This window comes from Vulpes lagopus, chromosome 12 (assembly GCF_018345385.1).
Source record: "Vulpes lagopus strain Blue_001 chromosome 12, ASM1834538v1, whole genome shotgun sequence".
Lineage (NCBI taxonomy): Eukaryota > Metazoa > Chordata > Mammalia > Carnivora > Canidae > Vulpes > Vulpes lagopus.
In genome coordinates this window covers 25645502-25669930 of record NC_054835.1, presented here as the reverse complement: position 1 = coordinate 25669930, position 24429 = coordinate 25645502, and the positions used below count along the sequence as shown (strand labels likewise).

Genomic DNA, 24429 nt, shown 5'->3' with positions numbered 1-24429 from the left:
AGAACAGCTTTATTCATAATACTCAAAAACCAGAAACAACAAAAATGACTATTGGCTATATAACGGACTTTTTAAAATGTGTTGTATTCATGATATTTCACAGAAAATAATTAGAACAAATTACTGCTACACACAAGACATGAAAGAATCTCATAGCTTTTCTACTAAGAGAAAGAAGCCAGAAATAAAAAAATACAGATTGTATTATCTATAACCATATTTTTTTAATGAAGTTCGAGAACAGAAAAACTAATCTCTGGTGACAGAAGTCAGAATACTGGTTATTGGAGCTATAAGAAGGACAATATTAACAGGGAAGAGGAAGACTTCAGAGTTGCTGGAAATGCTCTATATCTTAATCTGAGTGATGTATAGAGGTTATATACATATATAAAAATGCAATCTGTACACTTAAGATCTGTACACTTAAAATATTCAATAAAAATTTTAACAAGAGAATTTATAACAAAAAAAAAAACTGCCTTCCACGAACTCATAAGTCTGCTTGTGTCCAAAGAATATCTTTTGCTTTAGAGTAGAAAACATCAAAAATATTTCAAACAAGAAAGATTCTAATTTACAATAATAAATTTCAAACTAAGAGTGTGTATATTAAATCAATAAGTCACATAAAGCCATTATTAAAACAGAAGGAAAGATTAAATTTCAGATGCAAGATTTCTTTAAAGTGACACAGTAAGAAACACACTCTAAACAAAAGTACTTTTCTCCATTAATACAGGTGGATTCAGGAAGTTATTTCAATATTATTTTTCATTTTTGTTTTTATTCTCTTTATGACACCCTAAGCTCTTCCCCCACAGATGACTAAAGAGCCATCCTTTATTTTCTCCCCAGTAATAAGAGATTGGACCAAACAAAATAAGGCCCTATTCTCAATGAACACAATTTTTTGATTCAGGTCCCCAAACTTCCTCTGCTTGCCAGTTAACCCAAATCACAGACTTTATATTGCTCCCAAATGAAACTCATAAAAATTGTTTCCTGGCTAGCAATCTTGACATGGCAAGATCTATTGGCACCCAACTTCTAATAAATAATAGACTAATTGGTATTTACCTCAAATATGCCCTTGCACGTTTCTCTAAAGCTATAGTGTAAAAGCTACATACACGAAAAGCTTTAGGGCAAATACTTCCCAGGGGAACAGCTGCAGTTTTTCTTAATGCAATGTGTTAGTGACACCTAGTGTCATATCTTTGAAGTACAGTCAGAGCTTCAAGAAAGTGCTCCAAAAGTTAACTTTTTGTCCCCCAAAATGTTAACTTATTGAACCTAAAATATAATGAGTTAACATTTGGAGTGCTTTCCTGGAGCTGGAGGGGAAATGGGCAGGGAGACGGATTAACTGAGTGAGGGGTATTAAGGAGGGCTCTTGTGATGAGCACCAGGTGTTATGTGTAAGCAATGAATCACTAAGTTCTACTCTTGAAACTAATATTACACCATATACTAACAAACTAGAATTTAAATAAAAACTTGACACATGGGGTGCCTGAGTCGCTCAGTCAGTTAGGTGTCCACCTACAGCTCAGCTCATGATTCCAGAGTCCTGGAAGGGAGCCCCACATCAAGTGCTGAGCAGGAAGCCTGCTTCTCCCTCAGCCCTCTTGTACTCCCCCTGCTTGTGCTCTCTCACTTGCTCTCTCTCAAATAATAAAATCGTAAAAAAAAAAAAAAAAAATCAAAGATACAGATGCAGTGAAACGCCAAGACACCTGCACCCTGATGTTTATAGCAGCAATGTCCACAATAGGCAAACTGTGGAAGGAGCCTCGGTGTCCATCAAAAGATGAATGGATAAAGATATGGTCTATGTATACAATGGAATATTACTCAGCCATTAGAAATGACAAATACCCACCATTTGCTTCAACGTGGATGGAACTGGAGGGTATTATGCTGAGTGAAGTAAATCAATCGGAGAAGGACAAACATTATATGGTCTCATTCATTCAGGAAATATAAAAAAATAGGGGCAGCCTGGGTGGCTCAGCAGTTTAGCGCTGCCTTCAGCCCAAGGGTGTGATCCTGGAGACCTGGGACTGAGTCCCACGTCAGACTCCCTGCATGGAGCCTGCTTCTCCCTCTGCCTGTGTCTCTGCCTCTCTCTGTGTGTCTCTCGTGAATAAATAAATAAAATTTAAAAAAAAAAACATAAAAAAATAGTGAAAGGGAATAAAGGGGAAAGGAGAGAAATGGAAAATATCAGAGAGGGTGACAGAACATGAGAGACTCCTAATTCTGGGAAATGAACAAAGGGTGGTGGAAAGGGAGGTGTGCGGGGGGTTGGGGTGACTGAGGTGATGGGCACTGAGGGGGGCACCTGACGGCATGAGCACTGGGTGTTATGCTATATGTTGGCAAATTGAACTCCAATAAAAAACAATTTTTTTAATTGCACAAATCAGAAAGCTGGAAAAATAGCGATCTCTAATTTTGGCAAATGTTACTGGTAATACAATGTATGTCCTAGATGGAATACAGATCAGTCAAATCCTATTGGGATGAATAGTGATGGACAGTCACATTGCCCTAGATTTCTTGTTGGCTGGGTGTGGGGGCATCAGTGTCATTGTTAACAACTTCTGAGCTTGGACCAATAAAGTTGCATGGGCAGAACAAAAAAAAAAAAAAAACTTGAAATATGAAAAAAAATTTTGAAATTAAATCAATATGCTCTTTCATGCTATGTAACTATCATCTTCTAGGTGTTGTAATGAATACATTTTCAAGATTTTTTTAAGATATTAAAAACTTCAAAAGAGGATCATAAAACTAAGTAGCCATTTAAACACATAGCAAAAAAAAGTAGGGAAAACTATCAGGACTCTTATAAAGGTCTATCTTGGATTTCATACCTGCTGAAAATTTTAAATGAGAATTCTTTATTATGTATACTGTGCAATGTAATTTTTGCCTTATATAATTTTTAACATAAGTCTAAGTCTAATAATAAAATTATATTTTTTCTAAAACTATGCCATATTACATACCAGGTAGCACCAGCCCCAGGTCTAAACCGTGGGAACATCTTTGACTCTTTCTCTGCTCCTTTTAATGTCTTATCAGATACCACCACAACAAACTTAGTATAGTTTCACAACATCCTACAACTGGACAATGTTGAAACTGACTCCTAACTAGCCTTATAACCTTCGCTTTTCTCCTTATTCTCTATCCATCTCACTGTCATGGCAAGATAAATCTTTAATAAATATGGATTTTGAGGGACTCAGTGTTGAGTGTCTTAATCTGAGTGATGTATAGAGGTTATATACATATATAAAAATGTAATCTGTACACTTAAGATCTGTGCACTTAAAATATTCAATGAAATTTTTAACAATAGAATTTATAACAAAAAAAGAAACTGCCTTCCACGAACTCAGTGGCTCAGCAGTTGAGTGTCTGCCTTCGACTCAGGGTGTGATCCTGGGATCCAGGATCGGGACCCACATCGGGCTCCCTGCAGGGAGCCTGTTTCTCCCTCTGCCTGTGTGTCTGCTTCTGTCCCTGTCTCTCTCTCATGAATAAATAAATAAAATCTTTTAAATAAATAAATAAATAAATAAATAAATAAATAAATAAATAAATAAATAAATAAATAAAATATATATGGATTTTAGAATCGATCTCTGTTACTCAAAGATATTTAGTGAGTTCATACAGGCTGAAGATTAATAAATTCAAGTCCTCATCCTGCATTTCAAATTTCCTCCCTGAAACTTCTGTATCTCATTCTCCATCCTGAGAGCATATAGGTACTAAAATGAATGTTAATAATCATAAAAATTACTATTGTCTGTGTTAAATGAAATACCACATGACTACAGGACGCCTAAAACATACCCATTGTCATAAACTCCTCCTCTACCTAGATGTTATATTGATGGTATTTGTCAAATCATGTTATGAATGCCTGATTATTTATTTTTTAATTTCCATTCTGGCACAAACAGATACTTCTGTTTGTGCAACAAATCATATTTGGATGATGTGCAACTCGCAAATAGCTACCAATGTCTAAAAGCTTACTCTCGTTTTCTGTACTTATTTTGTTGCATACAACAACACTCACTCTGATCAGTTTGTGGACCAGCACCAGCCATCCAATGGCCACAAACTTAAAACCAAACTCACTATCCTTCTACTCATATTTGCTCCTTATCATACCTTTACTACTTTTGTTAGACACATCACCATCTAATCTGTTCAAAGTCCTCAAATGGCTTCTACAACTCAATGTTTCTCGTGGACAAAAAAAGTGTACACATCATTCCTAAAAGATATTCTAATTAGCCAACAAAACATGAAAAAGTTTTCCAACATTAATAGTCATCACCAGGTATCACTTATCAGAATGGCTAAAATTAAAAAGATGGACAACACCAAATGTTGATGAGGTTAGAGAACAACTCATTCGCTGCAGGGGGAAATATAAGATGGCACAGCTACTTTGGAAAAAGGTTTGGACGTCTGCTATAAAACTAACCACATTTTTACCCCACAAAGCTGCAACTCCATGTGTAGGTACTTACCATTTTACAAAAAGACTGACAGAAGATCTTCACAGCATCTTCAATCAGAAAAGGCAAGGGCTGTAGACAGCCCAGCTATCATCATTAGGAGAAGGGATAAACTATGGTATATTCACACAATTGAATATAATTCAGCAATAAAAAGGAACAAACAACATGGGTGAATCTCACAAACATGCTGAGTGAAGGAAGCCTTACACATAAAAAATGCATCTAGTATAATAGCACAGGAAGTCCTAAAACAGGCAACACTAATCTGGAGTAGTGGGAAAACACGAGAACAGTGGTTGCCTCTGCACAAGACAGAAGAAAAATTCACTGGGAATAGGAATGAGAGAAATTTCCTCAGTGATAAGCATGTTCTATCTTGACAGAGATCTGGGTTACCTAGGTGTATGCATTTGTCGCCTAGGAAACTGACATATTAAGATTTGGGTATCTAATTGTATGTATATTTTAACAAAAACTAATCAAATGTGGAATGCTAGTTAATGATATGTGTCCAAAAGTAGTTGGAGGAAAGTCTACTGATGTTTGCAACTGACTTTGAAATGCATTGAATAAGACAGATATGAAATAAAGTATAGTAAAATTGTAATGGTTCGATCTAGGTAGTGGATATACATGTTTTTCACTGTAAAATTGTTTCAAATTTGCTCTGTGTTTACAAGTTTTGAAGTCTGTGGTTGACCAAGTTTTAGCCCACTACCCACCTCTCAGGCATCATCCCCTAGCATTCTTCACCTTGCCCACCCACCTCCAGCTGAACTGCCTCCTTGCTGTTCTTGAATACAGGAAACATAATCCTAGCACAGAATAATGGATTTGAATGCTCTTCCCTCAAATACCCAGAAGGATCACTCCTCAGCATTTCTGCTCAAAGGATCTTTAGGCTTTCCCAGACCACCCTGTATAATATAGCAACCCACCACAATATCAACCACCCTACCCTACCACTTACCACCAGCTAGCTTGCTGGTGTTATTTACCATCTTCTCCACCTACCCAGAATGGAAATTCCCCAAGAAAAATGATTTTGTTTTGCTCCTTGTTGTTTTCCCAGCACCTTATATAGGACCTGGCTTGTAAAAGGCAATCAATAAATCTTCACTGAGTGAATGAATTAATAAATAAATGGGGTAAGTATAAGTGGCATGGCTTTACAAGAATGCAATTTGGCCAATCTATCAAGAGCCTTGGTGTATCTACTTTTATTGATCTTTCCAAATCACATGATCATAAAGATATTTATCTCAATATTCTTTAAGAAGAAAAAAAAAACTTAAGAAATCTAAATCAATGTCCAACCATAGAGGACAGAACATTTCCACCTCAGAGCCACTGACTTTCCACCTCAGAGTTTGCTATTCTAAGCCTACCCTAGCTAAATCTTAACTTCTATGCCACTTACTTATTATTACAATCTCTTATTCTTTTTACATTTCACAATTATTCTTATCACAATTTAAGTTGTGTATTAGTTTATTTTTATTTAAATCCATCTTTCCTACTAGCTTCATTACAGCAAACACGGTATCTGTTTTGCTCAAAATATATACCTTATCCCAGATATGTACTGAAAAAATGAACACCTTTTTTTTTCTTTTTTTTTCTTAAATAGGCTCTATGCCCAGCAGGGAGCCCAACACAGGACTTGAACTCATGACCCTGAAATCAAGACCTGAGCTAAGATCAAGAGTCGGACACTTAACCAACTGGCCACCCAAAAGACCCAAAATGAACACCTTTTAAGTCCTCATAGTTCATGGCACCAAGTCACTCAATGTATAAGACTGAGAGAAAAGAAAAATCAATAATGTAAGTATGACATATTAAAATGAATGAAATAAATACTGAGATAACAGCTAATAGAATTAAAGAATTGTGAAAGGAAGAGTACAGAACTGCTTATTTTTTCATATGAATCACACAAAACTATTTGATTTTTAATCCATGTACAATTTTGATTTTTTTTTTTAAGTTAAGGATTTTAAGCAAGAGAATCTATATTTATATCACCAAAAAGAGGCAATGAGATTGTTAGGCATGAGTGGGAAAAGAGCCTGTTTATCCAGAACATCAACAAATAATCATGCTTTCTTATGTTACATCAGATGTGTTGAAAGAAGGGGCTTGACAGCTTGGGAAAGCTAGGAAAGCTGGTGTTTTCTTCCTATAGCCACCTCGTCTATATACAAAGTGGTGGGAACTGGGTAGTTGAGCAACTACATCTGGGCAATTCTGCTTCTGAGCTAACTCCACTTAACTATAACATTAAGACACCACCTAGGCCTTGTTCAAATTTGTGCAACTCATAGACAACTTTTTAAATGTGTAACCAGGATGTGTTTACTTTCTTAACCGGAGACTCAAAAGTTATATAAAATCAACAGGAGGAAACTCTGTTCACAAACTTGAAGCAAAAAAGTAAGCTATGGCTTGGACAGGGATTGACTCTCTGCCCACTCACACTTACTCAAAAGCAAATATGATTTATGGTCTGCAAAGATCCCTAAGAGCCAGGATTATTTCTAGGTTGACCAACATAAGCTCCCTACTGTCTAGCACATGGTAACACTTAAATGATTACTGAATAACTGACTAGTGATAAACAAGTTTTGGAAGGGTTTAGTTAGTAATGGGTAACAGTCACAGTACTCTATAAAAGATGAATAGCTGAAGGCACATCATAACCTTTTAAAATGAAAACTTAAACTGAACTGCCAAAGTCTTTGCATGGCATTTCTTATGCCATCACATTTGAAGAGAAATGAAGTACAGCTCTGATATCATAGGCTTTCAATTTGAAGTTAGATAGAACTGGGTTCGAATTCCAATTTCACCTCCTACCACTTATAAAATAGAATAACTTCTACCTCACAGCATACAACAGATGAGATGATGTGCATATAAAACGCTTTGAACACAGTAAGAGAACAACAAAAGGTGCTTATTTTCCCAAACTGCCTCCTAAAATTCTTGAAACAGTCCTCACAGAGCTATAATACTACAACAGTAAACAACTAGCTAATGAACATTGCATGAAGAAAAGATTATTTGAGTCTCTCAGAATACAATCTGTGCATAAGAATTACTTTAAAGAAGTAATTTAAATTACTCAGAAGACCTTTAAGTTACTGAGAGCTAAACACAAGTTAACTCTAAGACTATTAAGAGTGATACCTCTAATTATAACCAGAACAAGTGGATAGCCTGAGCACCACCCAAGGAATGTGCTCGATTCAAGTGAACACCCTTAATTACATAGGCTCAACCTTCTTGTTAAAATGTTAAAACTCTAGCTTCCCCTCTGCCTTCAAGTCTGTCAACAGTGTAATGGATCAAGATACTGTATCTATTAATAAGAAAAAGTTATATTTACAAAATCTTTTCCCCTGATCACAACCTAGAAATATTTCTCTTGATGGGGGAAAAAAAAGAACACTGCCTAATTTTAAGTCCTTTGTCCATGCCTTCAACATGATACTTAAATTACAAACAGTGCTGAAGGGCCATGAAAAATGTCAACTACACATTCCAAAAGGCAAAAGAAAGAGGACACTCATTTCATGACATATTAGAATTCTTCTACTTCTACAAAATAAAGCTAATCATTAAAAAAAAGAAATATAAAACCCCTAACCCTAAATAACTAATATCATACAGAATTATATGATTAGATGAAAGACCAAAGTTCATCATTAGTGATTTACCAAAGAATATCTTTGTACTTAAAATATTAAATTATGAAGTCCAAGGTGGTCATTACTTAATCACCTTTACGCCACTGTAGCCAAATTCTGTACTCAAGAACATCCTGAAGTCCTTTAAATTTGACATAATATACTATTTTTTCCTATAAATCTTTTAAGAATATTACAAAAACAGAGGGGAAATTCTAGCTGAAACACATACACAAAGGGCTTCAAACTATTTCGTGAATGAATTTAATAAAGGTTCAAATTAAAACTCTGTGTATTGGCCTTGAGCCTCCAACAGCAAAAGAACCACACAACAGAAGTTCCCCTTCCCCCCACCATCTACTGGAGAGAGAGATGATATTTAGGCCGGAATGTAAGCACAAGCCAAAGTATGCAATCTGTACTACAGTTCACTCAGCTGTGATCCTACCAAGCCTCTTCCTCTTTTAGGACATTTTATTTTTGGTCATCCCAAAGAAGAACATGTAGAATTTAAGAGGCAAACTGGGACCAGTATTAGGCAATTTTAAACATTTATCAAAATTGAAATTTATTTTATAAAATACACAGATATAAAATAATCTTTGCTCAAACTCATGTATTGCATCATTATGTCTAACAGTGGGGGGAGGGGGAAAGACACATTCAAGTTTTTTCAATCTAGGGAACAAACTACATAAATTAAGGAAAAGCCAAATAATGGAATTATACACAGCTATAAAATTCAATGAAGAAGCTCTCTGAATACTGACATCATGAGTAAAACTCAACAAGGTACAGACTAAGCTGTACATGCTCCCACCTGTTAAGGAGGGAAAGGTGGCAGAAACAAATTTATTTATGTTTCTTTTTGCAGAAAACACAGCTATAAGGATCTAAAAGAAACTAGAAATCCTGGTTGCCTCAAGGGGAAATGGGGAACAAGGGTGGGAGGGAGTTTTCTAAACTGTCACAATCGAGAATTTTGTACCACATGAATGATTCAAATCACTGATTTTTTTTAAATGACTGCTAATCTTAAAAAAAAAGAAAAGAAAAAACCTTCTGTGACCTTGTTTACTCTTCTGGAAAATGAAAGGATAATAATAATATCTACTCAAGAGAGTTATTATGATGAAAGAATGACATCTGGCACATAAAGTGATTCCCACAATTCCCAGCCCGATGTCACAAATCATCTTCAGGCCCTCTGCCCCTCACTTGCCCCTTATTCTTTGTGCCTTGTTTGGTGTTACACAGAAACCTCTTAGCAACTGCTTGTGAAATAAATGGATGAGACCTTACAGAAAGTATGACCAGGTTTCATATCAGCTAGCAAGCTGGCAAGTATTCTATCCTAGGGATTCAACCTTCTCCAGACTTACCGGAATGCTCCAGACCTGCATTCCGTCACTGTAGCCGATCATAATCAGCAGAGGCGGCTCATTCCCAGTGCTGTGTATTTCATGAAATTCCAGATTTCTTGATGTATCTGTGTTACAATTAAGACACAAAGAAGCAAATTGAAAACAACTACACTTCTTTAATGCTCTTAGTGTAACAATTGTTATAAGTTATTTTTCAGTAAAAAGTATTTAGAAGACATCATCTATAAGAAAGTGAACAGGAAGCTGAAACTATAAAACTAGTAGTATTTTTTTTTTAACAATACCAATAATGATCTGCACAAGTAAGACTTTTTTTTAAAAACTCTCACTAGATGGGATCCCTGGGTGGCGCAGTGGTTTGGCGCTTGCCTTTGGCCCAGGGCGCGATCCTGGAGACCCGGGATCGAATCCCACATCGGGCTCCCGGTGCATGGAGCCTGCTTCTCCCTCTGCCTGTGTCTCTGCCTCTCTCTCTCTCTCTCTAGGACTATAATAAATAAAAATTTTTAAAAAATTAAAAAAAAACTCTCACTAGAGAACTTGGGAATATTAATACCAGGAACAAACCATCTGTAAATGACACATAAAGAAATATTTTACGAAGATTAATTAAATATAAAAATAAAATATAATCTAGAATTCTAATATGTATAAATTCTATTTTTATAAAGATATATTCTATCTATAAATTTATAAATTATTTAAAAAGTTATGTTCCTTCACATTTAGGAATTGAATTCTGATAACCTGTGAACAGCGGGCATATGGTTCACTACAAGAGAATTATATGTACTTGTCTAAGCAACTTCCAATTCACATCAGTGAATACTAAGCATCTGTTATATAATCAGTATTATGAAAGATATCTTTCCTGAACAAAACTATTGCATCTCACAAAATACTAATTCAAGCATTCTATTCTCAAATCATGATCTTATCCTCAATCAAGTCTGCTCAATACTTCCATTATGAACCATTATCTGACTTCATTAGGCCCTCTGGTCCAATGATCCCCTGCCTTCTCCCTATAAGATGATATATTGACACTCCTTCCATCTTATGGTCTTTGATCAATCATCTCAGTAACTTCTGCCAGAAATCTACAGTCTCTGATCTTCTTTGGGATCTCTGCATGGCACCCATCTCGCAAAATCTCAATCCTAGATGAAACCAACTACCCACTATCTTGGTATATTCTATGGCAATCAAGTACTGTTATAGGAATATCACACAATTATACAGAATTGGTACCTCTACAAATTATCTCTAAAAACCTCAACTGGACACTCAAAACTACACAGCAAATTCACTCTATTTTCTGGAACTTCATCCATAATTTCTTCAATGACTTTCTTTAGCTTTCTCCAAGCCTTGGCTCCATCCAATCTCTCCTTACTCAGCAGATAATCTGTCTCAGACTGCCTAGGGAAACTAGGAATTTCCTGTTGCCAAAGACCTGCGTGCATCTGTCCCACGCTGTTCTCCTTCCATCCTATTACAAACATTTTTCTTTCCTTCTGTCCAGAGTAAGTTTCTCCATCTGTGCTCTGGATCCCATTCTCCTCCACCAACTCAAAAGCCTTTTTCTAATCATTTATTTTCTGTATCTTCAATACCTTCCATGCTACTGGATATTTTCAATGAGCATTTAAACATGCTGAAGTGTCTCCTACTTTTAAATTTTTTCAAATAAATCAGTGCCAGGGAATTTTAGATGTAAATGACAAAGGTAAAATTAGGAAAACACAAGTGGATAATGTAGAAGCACATTTTCATCATCATGGTACAGGGAAAGACTGAATAGAACACCAAAACTCTCTACATAAAAGGCTGACAAATCCTAGTACATTATCTATTATATTAAAATGAAGAACTGCTAAGCATGAGCTACCCTTGCCAGAAAAGTCAAAAGGTAAGCCAAAGCAGGGGAAAAGAGATTTCTAATAATTATAATCCCACAAGGACTCATTTTATTCATGTAACAATTAAAAATCACTATGAAAAACATAAGTCATTAGAAAAACAGGCTGGAGACATGAAAAACTCTTCAAAAAAAAAGACATCCAAATAAATCTGTCATCAATAAATATGAAAAGTGGCTCGATCTCATTTGTAACTAAGGAAGAATTGATTAAAATTACAATGACAAAACCAAATATTGGCAGGATGTAAACTATTACTTATTTACTGCTAGTGAATGTAAATCAGTACAACCACTTTGGAAAACAGTTTGACAATATATATCCAAGTTGAAGATACAATGCCCTTTGACCAAGTAGCTCTACCCTAGGTATACACCCATTAAAATAAAGAGAATATATATGCCAAGAGACAAATACAAGAATATTCACAGCAGCACTGTGTTTTCTTTAAGTAATCTCTACACCCAACATGGAGCTCAAACTCACAACCCAAAGCTCAACAATAGCATGCTTTTTCAACTGAGCCAGCCAGCCATCTTCATAGCAGCATTATTTGTAAAGATCCAAAAGCTGGAATCAATCTAAACGTCCATCAAAAGGAAAGTGGACAAGTGGTATACTGAAACAATGGAATACTATTCACCACAGAAAAATAACGAAACACTGCCATACATCATAAAATGGATGAACCTCACAGACATAAAGAGCAAAAGAAGCCAGACACAAAAAAGACTATATAGCAAAAATTCTATTCATATGAAATTCAAAATCACTAAGCAATTAAGTAACAACATTCTATTTCTTACCCTGGATGATGGTTACACAGGTGCTGGATCTGTAAAACTTCATTCTTTGATCCATATTTTGTATTATTTACCATGATATATTTGCACAACAAATAAAGTTGTAAAAAATAATAGGTTGAAACAACAACATCCCTCTCTCTTTATTTGACTTCATTACTCTCCTCTCCTTTTAGAAGCTAATAACTTCATTAAGTTGTTCATAACTGCCATCTATTCTTCATCTCTCATTTACCCCAAATCCATTTCAAAATGCTTTCTACCCCAACACTCCTCTCAAGTGACTTCTGTTGTGCTCACCAATAATCTCCAAGTTGTTTGTATGCAATGTATGTTTTTTGTGTCCATCTTATTAGACAATTTACCAGCAATAAACAACACTCACCATTTTCTCCTTAAAATATTTTCCTTTGGTTCTTCAGGTTAACCTTCTCCTAGTTTTCTTTCTATCACTCTAATCATTCCATGACCATTTCCCCCCCTGGCTCATTCTGTTCCACCCACTCTTTAAATACTGGAGTTGTTCAAAGCTAATTCCTAAACACTGTTCTCACAGTATACCTTTCCAAGTGGTCTCATTCCATCCACTACTTCTGTTAGTATATGCCAGTGACTTTCTCAACATAGGTTTTTGGATGTCTCAGTGGAAGACCAATTTTTCACTCAAAGATCATGACTGCCTCCACAAACTTGATCTTCTGAACAGCATGATTATCTAGCCAGTTGGCAAAATCAGAAATCACCTCTTCCTTTCCTCTTACAACAAATCTATCAACAATCTATCACCTGTGTCTTCCTAAGCAGCTCTCTTCTTAAACCACCGCTACCCTGTCCATTATAACATCAATTCCAAAAAGCATGAATTTTTTAATGCTAATTTTCTTTTGGCAGGAATTCATTGGCATAAAGTTAACAGCACATGATTCTATATCCAGGAAAATTCAGAATTATAAACTTATTTTCCAAGGGCATAATTCTCTTTATACCTAATATGTACATGGTCTTTTATATTTTTCAATGAACTTTGATAAACAGATCAGTTTATCTCACATACAAAATCCAGTTTTATGTGCAAAGTAGGAGCCAATTTCATTTTACATTGACAAGAATAAGTTAGGTATTATGTACTCAAAGCTGAAAAGAAATCTCAGGATTCTTGACACTCAATCCAGTCATCTTTCTACTACAACTACCATCTTAATCACAGGTTGTTACTTTTAGAAGGGCTCAAATGCCACATATAAAATCTTAAGGTCATTATATGAACAAAAATCTCCTTTCTCTTATTTTAGATTCTGCTTAGTCACTTATACTATTTTTCTTTCTCTGGATGGTGGCACAGCAGACCTCATCACTCTGGAATATACTCCTAATTTTGTAAAAATTATAGGCTATTCTTCAAAACTGTTACAGCCTTAAGTAATCTTTATTCTTTAAATTTTCTTTATATCCTCTATTATACCATCACTGTTTATTCTGTCCATAACCATTCTTTATCTTCTTTACTGTTTTTTTTCTTATTTCACCCCTAAATATGGATTTTACAGTCTATCCCATAGAGACATGCAGCATTCCTTTGTAGTTTTACTCAACTACAACATTCTCCTTTCATTCACCCATCCTCCAAAACCCTATCCACTCAGTGTACTCTCCCTCCTCAGAAAAAATGTTTGCAATTGGAGAGTGGAGGCCCACTGGGTTTTCTGGTTACCTAAAAATCCAAGTTATATTGGGCAGCCCAGGTGGCTCAGCGGTTTAGGGCCACCTTCGGCCCAGGGCGCGATCCTGGAGACCCAGGATCGAGTCCCGTGTCAGGCTCCCCGCATGGAGGTGAATGAGGTGAATGAGGATTAAGGCAAAAAGAACAATTCAAGCAGAAGGACTCCTGTACAAAGATCTTGAGTTTGGAAAAGTTCTGTGTCATTAATGACCTGAAAGCCAAGCAGGGCTGAAGCATAGCTTTTGAGGGGACATAGTTAGATAGGAAAAGGATTAAGAGTTTCAAGCACGGGCAGCCTGGGTGGCTCAACAGTTTAGCACTGCCTTCGGCCCAGGACGTCATCCTGGAGACTTGGGTTCAAGTCCCACATCGGGCTCCCTGCATAGAGCCTGCTTCTCCCTCTGCCCGTGTCTCTGCCTCTCTCTCTGTATCTCTCATGAATAAATAAATAAAATCTTTAAAAAAAAAAAAGAGTTTCAAGCACTTATGAGACATCTAAGTGAAATGTCTAGGAGTTAGGTGACATGTAGACCCAAGCACAGTAGAGCAACAGAGGCTTGCAGCAGCTATTATCTTTGGATGCCTCATATACTTCTTACTCTATGCCTCCTCTTTCCTGGTAACTGATCTTACTCCCCATCAAGCACAGGAACAGGCACATAACCAGCTGAGCCAATTCTAGTACTACATCCTTGGCCCCTGCAACCATTCCAGTAACTGGAAGATAATCTTTCTGGATCACCCAATGAATACTCTTTCCTCCTTGATCACAGAGCATAATTATAAAGGTATGAACAGAAAACTTTGAGCAATCACTGCTCCAACCTCATTAGAAAAGTCAAAGAAGAGAAGCAAACATTCAGAAAGAAGTAGTGACACAAAGTTAATGACTAGAAGTTTCAAGCCAGGGCAGCCCCGGTGGCGCAGCAGTTTAGCGCCACCTGCAGCCTGGGGTGTGATCCTGGAAACCGGGATCGAGTCCCACGTCGGGCTCCCTGCATGGAGCCTGCTTCTCCCTCTGCCTGTGTCTCTGCCTCTCTCTCTGTCTCTCATGAATAAATAAATAAAATCTTAAAAAAAAATAAAAATAAAACAGAAATAAACATTTGATAAATATAGCTAGATTAAAAAAAATGATTCTCTCTCCCTCTCCCCTTCACACTCAATCTCTCTTTCTCTCTCTCTCATGAAAGAAAGAAAGGAAGGAAGGAAGGAAGGAAGGAAGGAAGGAAGGAAGGAAGGAAGGAAACGAACACAAATAGACAAATTCAAGAAATGCTGTAAGAGACTGAGGAAGTAAGGGGAATCAAATATCTTGGTAATCTTTACTACTGCCTTAAACCGAACAAGTATACACACACACTCCTAGAGCCAGAGACAAAAAGTACATCCTTTAAAAACCTGGGCCAAGGGATCCCTGGGTGGCGCAGCGGTTTGGCGCCTGCCTTTGGCCCAGGGCGTTATCCTGGAGACCGGGGATCGAATCCCACATCGGGCTCCTGGTGCATGGAGCCTGCTTCTCCCTCTGCCTATGTCTCTGCCTCTCTCTCTCTCTCTGTGTGACTATCATAAATAAATAAAAATTTAAAAAAAAAAAAAAAAAACCTGGGCCAAAATTTCATACAATATCAATATGATACAGAAAGGAAAGACCAAAGGACATGTGAGTGTGCTAAAATATTTAAGAGAAAATGTATACATTTAAAAGTTTAATAAATCACCTGGGATATGGGATACTATGTTTAAAACAATCACTATAAGCTGAACAGCACATATACACTAAAATAATTTTCAAGCAGGATCCATCTACATTTCCAGAGGCATTTTACTTCAATAAAATAAAGGTTTTATGAAATAGTCACCAGCAATTCTTACTTGCTATTAAACACACACACACACACACACACACAGAAAACCATGCTAAGATTATTTTGATAACATTTTCTAAATATTTTTGGTTACTGACATGAACCTATGCCTTTAAAAATTATTTTTGGCACTTTGCATATGTTGCACAACAAGCTTTTGTTACTACCTGGAACTAATATTTCCAAGACCATGGCCACACTTACTTTGTTATTAAATCAAGGAAGTTCTCTAATGGGCACCTGGGGGGCTGTCAGTGGAACATACAACTCTTGATTTCAGGGTTGTGGGTTCAAGCCCCTCGTTGGGTATAGAGATTACTTAAAAATAAAATCTTAAAAAGAAAAAAAGAAGTTCTCTAATATCTTCTGACATGCAGAAAACAAAAATATACTTCTAGAAGAGAAGGAAGAGTCTGAATTCAAGAGGAAAAGATGACAGAAAACAAAAGATGAATAGTTATCTAATTAATAAAGAGGGAAAGGAGAGTAGGAGGACCCTATGCTTGTTTTGTCTCTTGAACATAACTAAACAAATATCAAGGGGCAGTCCCGGTGGCTCAGCGGTTTAGCACCACCTTCAGCCCAGGGCCTGATCCTGGAGACCCGGGATCGAGTCCTACGTCAGGCTCCCTGCATGGAGCCTGCTTCTCCGTCTGCCTGTATCTCTGCCTCTCTCTATCTGTGTGTGTGTGTGTGTGTGTGTGTGTGTGTGTGTGTGTCTCATGAATAAATAAATAAAATCTTTAAAAATATATATATATCAAATCATTCTGAACACCCAGGAAATCAATCCAAGTACTGAGAGAACAAACTGCACAATTAGAGGCAAAAAAGAGGCCATACCGTGGGAGGCAGGAGGTACAGAGATGTGATTTGGGGGAGCAAAGAATCACCAGTGCTGCAGAGAGGAGGGAGCCCTGATCAGGAAGAAAGGTGAAAGAGCAAGAGAGAAGGAGGGAGGGAGGGGAAGGGAAAGAGAGAAAGAGAACAGAGCTCAGGGCATTGTGCAAGAAAAACACTTTCCCAAAACCACTGACAGGGAAACAACAGGGACTGATTATTTCCAGTTTTTTAAGCAGTGGAGTCCAAATTTAAGTTTTAGAAGTCTGCGCCACCATCAGGTGGAGCCTGGAGGATACAATGGTGCTCTTGTGAAGGAAGGCAGAGGCCCAGAAGCGGACAGCATGATCTGAGGATTCCCTGGGTCACACTACAGAAACAGTACTTCTTTAGAGTGCATTTGGGAGAGGTGGCACTGCTTTGTGGGGACAAAAGAGCCAGGGGGGAAAAAAGAGCCAGGGGGCGCCACTGAGCTGCCCCATTCACTAACATTGGAAGAGTAGAAGGCAGCTAAACTGGACACCAGCTTTTGGTCATGCTTTACCATAAACTCCAAGCTTCTGCACATTCATGCAACTGCCCCTCTGGGACAAACCAACACTAGCCACAGCTCAGTGAGACCCTCATCCTCATGAGAGGATCGGCATGAGTCTGAGCCACACCAGGTCCCTAGAATTGAGTTTTGAAACCCAGTCAACAGGCCTGAGATAAAAAACAAGAGCACTGCACCACCAGGTGGGCAGATGGCTCATACACAGACAGGATGAAAACAGGGATAAAACAGAGCTGGGGACACAAGAGGGGAGATTGTTCAGACTTCTATGAGGGCTGCCTGAACAGCAGGAGGGGTAAATGCCTCTCTCCAAGGCCTGGAGAGTCAGTTGATGCCATTTTTACCCCTGTCCATGAGTAGAGATGGATTTCAGTGCCCACAGTGGAGGCCTGAGCCACTTACACCAAGCTCCAACCCTTGCGCTCTACAGGTGCTTCTTTACTAGGACAAGTGTACCTGAGAGTCAGAGCAACAGTAGGCATGCCTCTCCCAGAAGACCAGCACAAATCCCCAAATGCACCAAGTCTATTGACCACAGATACTGCAAAGCTTCAGCTCTCCAGGAAACAGAATCTAGCCTCTTCTAACAGGCAGGCCAAAACATAGTTAAAACTCACCATACAGTGGACAAGGTCCAAACACTCCCAACTGCAGGCAAGAAGAAACTCTACAGAGGACTGACCTGAGGGGAAAAGCAGCAAACACAACAGCAGAGTACACCAGAAACACTTCCTGAAGTGCCAGGCCCTCGAGAGTACTGGGTATCTTAAGATAGCCATTACTCAGGAACCGGAAACATAAAAGGCTTCCTAATACAAAGAAGAAACCTAGGGATACCTGGGTGGAGCAGCGGTTTAGTGCCTGCCTTTGGCCCAGGGTGTGATCCTGGAGACCCAGGATCAAATACCACATCGGGCTCCCAGTGCATGGGGCCTGCTTCTCCCTCTGCCTGTGTCTCTGCCTCTCTCTCTCTCTCTCTCTCTCTCTCCTATCATAAATAAATTTTAAAAAATTAAAATTAAATTAAATAAAAAAAAAAGAAGAAGAAACCTAGACAAAATGCCAAGATGTAAGAATTCATTCCAAAAGAAAGAACAAGAAGAGATCACAGCCAAGAATCTATTCAAAACAGATATAAGTCATATGCCTGAACCAGAATTTAAAACAACAGTCATGGGATCCCTGGGTGGCTCAGTGGTTTGGCGCCTGCCTTTGGCCCAGGGCACAATCCTGAAGACCCAGGATCAAATCCCACGTTAGGCTCCCGGTGCATGGAGCCTGCTTCTCCCTCTGCCTGTGTCTCTGCCCCTCTCTCTCTCTCTGTGACTATCATAAATAAATAAAAATTTAAAAAAAAAATAAAAAATAAAACAACAGTCATAAGGATTCTAGCTGGGCTTGAGAAAAGCACAGAAGACACCAGGGAGTTCCTTTTTCCAGAGATAAAAGACCTAAAAATTAGTGAGGCCAAAATAAAAAATGCAAACCAGGATGCAAAACCAACTGGATGTCATGATCACAAGGATAGAAGAAGCAAAGGAATGAATAAGAGACACAGATGATATAATTAAGAAAAACAATTAAGCTGAAAAGAAGAGGGAAAGAAAAATATTGGATTACAAATGCAGACTTAGGGAACTCAGCAACTCCCTAAAGCATAGTAGCATTCATATCAGAGGAGTCCCAGAAGAAGAAAAGAGGGTAAAGGGGGTAGAAGTTTTATTTGAGCAAAGTATAGCTGAAAATTTCCCTGATCTAGAGAAGGAAACAGACATCCAAACCCAGGAGGCACAGAAAACTCCCATCAAAATCAACAAAAGCAGGCTAACACCAAGACGTATCCTAGTAAAACTTGCAAAATACAGAGATAAGGAAAGAATCCTGAAAGCAGCAAGGGAAAAAAAAAAAAAAATCCCCAACCTACAAGGGAAGTAAAGGTTAGCAGCAGATCTTTCCACAGAAACTTGGCAGGCCAGAAGAAAGTGGCATGATATATTCAATGTGCTGAATGGGAAAAATATGCCGCCAAGAATACTTGATCCAGCAAGGCTGTCATTCACAATAGTTGCATTCAGCATGCAACTCTTGATCTGGGGGTCATGAGTTCAAGCCCCATGTTGAGTGAGGAGCTTACTTTTTTTATATATATTTTTTTATTTATTTATGAGAGACAGAGAGAGAGGCAGAGACATAGGCAAAGGGAGAAGTCGGCTCGTAGGAGCCCAATCTGGCACTCGACCCCAGACCCCGGGATCATACCCTGAGTCAAAGGCAGATGCTCAACTGCTGAGCCACCCAGGCATCCTGAGGAGCCTACTTTAAAAAAAAAAAAAAAAAAAAAAAAGAGGGGATGGAGAACCATTCACCATGCTAACGGATATCAAAAGAAAGCCAGATTAGCCATATTTATATCAAACTAGATTTTAAACCAAAGACTATACCAAGAGATGAAGAAGGGCACTATATCATAATAAAGGGGTCTACCCAACAAGAAGATCTAACAATTGTAAATATTTATGCCCCTCAACTTGGGAGCACCCAAATATATAAACAATTAATAACAAACATGAAGAGGGGCACCTGGGTGGCTCAGTGGTCCTGAGATTGAGTCCTACATCAGGGTCCCCGCAGGGAGCCTGCTTCTCCCTCTGCCTATGTATTTGCCTTTGTGTCTCTCATGAATAAATAAAAGCTTCAAAAAAAAATAACAAACATGAAGAAACCCATTGATGATAATACAATAATAATAAAGGAATTTAACACTTATAGCAGTAGACATATCATTTACATAGAAAATCAGCAATCAATTTGAATGACACATTGGACCAGATGGACTTAACAATTCATTCAGAACATTTCATCCTAAAACAGCAGAATACACATTCTTTTTGAATGCACGTGGCACATTCTCCAGAATAGAGTACATACTGGGTCACAAATCAGGCCTCAATAAGTACAAAAAGACTGAAATCATTCCATGCACATTTTCAGACCACATGCTATGAAACTTGAGGTCAACTATAAGTAAAAATGTGGAAAGACTGCAAATACACGGAGGTCATAGAACATCCTATTAAAGAATAAACAGGGACGCCTGGGTGGCTCAGCAGTTGAGCACCTGCCTTTGGCTCAGGGCGTGATCCTGTGGTCCTGGGATCGAGTCCCACATTGGGCTCCCTGCATGGAGCCTGCTTCTCCCTCTGTCTCTGCCTCTCTCTGTGTGTCTTTCATGAATAAATAAACAAAATATTTTAAAAAATAAAGAATGAACAGGCTAACCAGGAAATTAAAGAAGAAAGTAAAAAAAAATACATGGGAGCAAATGAAAATGAAAACACGACAGTCCAAAACCTTTAGGATGAAGCAAAAGCAGTCATAAGAGAGAAGTACATAGTAATACAGGCCTAATTCAAGAAGCAAGCAAAGTCTCCAAACACAACCTAATTTTACATCTCAAGGAGCTAGAAAAAGAACAGCCAATAAAAGCCTAAAGCCAGCAGAGGAGGAGAAATAATAAAGATTAGAGCAGAAATAAATGATAAGAAACAAACAAAAAAACTACAACAGATCAATGAAACTAGTAGCTGGTTCTCTGAAAGAATTAATAAAACTGAGAAACCCCTAGCCATACTTATCAAAAAGAAAAGAGAGAGGGATGCCTGGGTGGTTCAGCAGTTGAGTGTCTGCCTTTGGCTCAGGGCATGATCCCAGGGTCTGGAGATTGAGCTCCACATCAGGGTCCCTACAAGGAGCCTGCTTCTCCCTCTGCCTATGTCTCTGCCTCTCTCTCTCTCATGAATAAATAAATAAAATCTTAAAAAAAGAGAGAGAAAGGACCCATATAAATAAAATCATGAATGAAAGAGGAGATATCACAACCAACACACACAAAAAATACAATTATAAGAGAATATTATGAAAAAATATATGCCAACAAATTGGCAATCTGAAAGAAATGGATAAATTCCTATAAACTACCAAAACTAAAACAGGAAGAAATAGAAAATCTGAATAGACCCATAACCAGCAAAGAAACTGAAACAATAATCAAAAACCTCCCAACAAACAAAAGTCCAGAGCCAGATGGCTTCCCAAGGAGTTCTAACAAAAATTTAGAGAAGTGTTAATACGTATTCTTTTCAATCTGTTTCAAAAAATAGAAATGGAAGGAAAACTTCCAAACTCCTTCTATGAAGCCAGGATTACCTTAATTCCTACTCTACTAAAAAGTAGAATTATAGGTCAGTATCTCTGATGAACATGCATGCAAAAATTCTCAACAAGTTACTATCTAATCAAATCTAAGATTACATTAAAAGAATTATTCACCACAATCAAGTAGAATTTATTCCTAGGCTGCAAGGCTGGTTCAATATTTGCAAATCAGTCAATGTGATACACCACATTAACAAACGGATAAGAACAATATGATCCTCTCAATAGATGCAGAAAAAACATTTGATAAAATATAGCATCCATTCTTGATAAAAACCCTCAACAAAGTAGGGATAGACAGAACATATCTTAACATCATAAAGGCCATATATGAAAGACTCAAGAGTTAATATCATCCTCAACAGGGAAAAATGGAGAGCTTTTCCTTTATGGTAAGGAACAAGACAGGGATGCCAACCCTCACCACTGTTATTTAACATAATACTCAGCAATCAGACAACAAAAAGAAATAAAAGATATCCAAATCAGCAAAGAAGTAGTCAGACTTTCACGATTTACAGATGACATGATACTCTATGTAGAAAACCCAAAAGACTCCACCAAAAAATTGCCAGAACTGATATACAAATTCAGCAAAGTTGCAGAATACAAAATCGAAGTACAGAAATCGGTTGCATTCTACACATCAATAACATAGCAGCAGAAAAATTCAAAGAATCAGTCCTATTTATAATTGCAGCAAAAACCATAAGATACCTAGAAATAAGCCTAACCAAAGAGGTAAAAGATCTGTACTCTGAAAACTATAAAACACTTATAAAAGAAAATGAAGATGACACAAAGAAATGGAAAGACATTCCAAGCTTATGGATTGGAAGAACAAATATTGTTTAAAAAGTCTATACTACCCAAAGCAATCTACACATTTAAAGCAATCTCTATCAAAATACCAACAGCATTTTTGACAGAGCTAGAACAAATAATTCTAAAATTTGTATGGAACCAGAAAAGACCACAAATAGCCAAAGCAATCTTGAAAAAGAAAAGCTGGAGGAGGGATCCCTGGGTGGCGCAGTGGTTTAGCGCCTGCCTTTGGCCCAGGGCGCGATCCTGGAGACCCGGGATCGAATCCCACATCAGGCTCCCGGTGCATGGAGCCTGCTTCTCCCTCTGCCTGTGTCTCTGCCTCTCTCTCTCTCTCACTGTGTGCCTATCATAAATAAATAAAAAATTAAAAAAAAAAAAAAAAAAAAGCTGGAGGCATCACAACTCTGGACTTCAAGGTATATTACAAAGCTATAGTCATCAAGGCAACAACATGCTACTGGCACAAAAACAGACATACATAGATCAATGAAACAGAAAACCCAGAAACGGACCCATACTATATGGTTAACTAATCTTCAACAGAGTAAGAAAGACTATCCAATGGAAAAAAGAAAGTCTCTTCAACAAATGGTTTTAGGAAAATTGGACAGCAACATGCAGAAGAATGAAACTAGACCATTTTCTCACACCATACACAAAAATAAACTCAAAATGGATGAAAGACCTAAATGTGAGACAGGAAACCATCAAAATCCTAGAGGAGAAACCAAGCAGCAATCTCTTCGACCTTGGCCATAGCAACTTCTTACTAGACATGTCTCCAGAGGCAAGGGAAATAAAAGCAAAAATGAACTGAACTACTGGGACTCCACAACAAAAAGCTCTGCACAGTGAAAGAAACAATCAACAAAACTAAAAGGCAACCTATGGAATGGGATTTGCAAATGACATACCTGATAATGGGTTAGTATCTAAAATCTATAAAGAACTTATCAAACTCCACACCCAAAAAACAAATAATCCAGTTAAGAAATGAGAAGAAGACATGAATGGACATTTTTCCAAATACAACATACAGATGGCCAACAGACACATGAAAATATGCTCAACATTACTTATCATCAGGGAAATAAAATCAAAACCACAGGGAGATACCACCTCACAGCAGTCAGAATGGCTAAAATTACCAACACAGGAAACAACAGATGTTGGTGAAGAGGTGGAGAAAGGGGAACCAACCCCCTTACACTGTTGATGGGAATGCAAACTGGTGTAGCCACTGCGGAAAACACTTTGAAGGTTCCTCAGAGTTAAAAACAGAACTACCCTACAACCCAGTAATTGCACTACTAGCTATTTACCTAAAAGATACAAAAATGCTGATTTGAAGGGACACATGCACCGCAATGTTTACAGTAGCATTATCAACAACAGCCAAATTATGGAAAGAGCCCAAATGTCCTTTGACTGATGAATGGATAAAGAAGATGTGGTGTGTACACACACATACACACACACACACACACAGGAATATTAGTCATCAAAAAGAATGCAATCTTGCCACTTGCAACAATGTGAATGGAGCTAGAGTGTATTATACTAAGTGAAATAAGTCGGTCAAAGACAAATATCATGATTTTACTCATATGTGGAATCTAAGAAATCAGATGAACAAAAGGGAGGGGAAAAAAGAGTTGGGCAAACATAAGACTCTTAACTACAGAGAACAAACTGAGGGTTGATGGAGGGGAGGTGGGGAGGATGGGCTAAATGGTTGGTGGGTATTAAGGGAGGCTCTTGTGATGAGCACTGGGTGTTATAAGTAAACTAGAATTTAAACAAAAACTTTAATAAAAGAAGGAAAAGGAAAGAGGAGGGAAAATATGCCAGTAAACAAGACAATATAACAGTCATAAGAAGAAAAGACTAGAAAAGAAAGTTAAAAATATAAGCTTTCAAAGAGAAACACAGTAGGAAAAGTTTATGTGTCATAAATAATCACCCAAACTAATGAATATTTTATTCCACAAAGAGGGTCCAACAAGTTGCCATTATTTGAATGAACCACTAATAAAGAATCCAAAATTCA

General features: G+C 37.7%; 1 protein-coding gene across 7 annotated transcripts in view; it reads right to left on the bottom strand.

Annotated features, from left to right (window-relative positions):
- The window catches only part of BCAS3 (BCAS3 microtubule associated cell migration factor), a 592235-nt gene that overhangs the window by 555025 nt on the left and 12781 nt on the right, over positions 1-24429 (bottom strand). For all 7 annotated transcript variants that reach the window (XM_041723949.1, XM_041723952.1, XM_041723951.1 and 4 more), the window contains exon 5: positions 9628-9734. In XM_041723949.1, coding sequence (XP_041579883.1) covers positions 9628-9734 — 107 coding nt within the window. The remainder of the gene's footprint in view (positions 1-9627; positions 9735-24429) is intronic.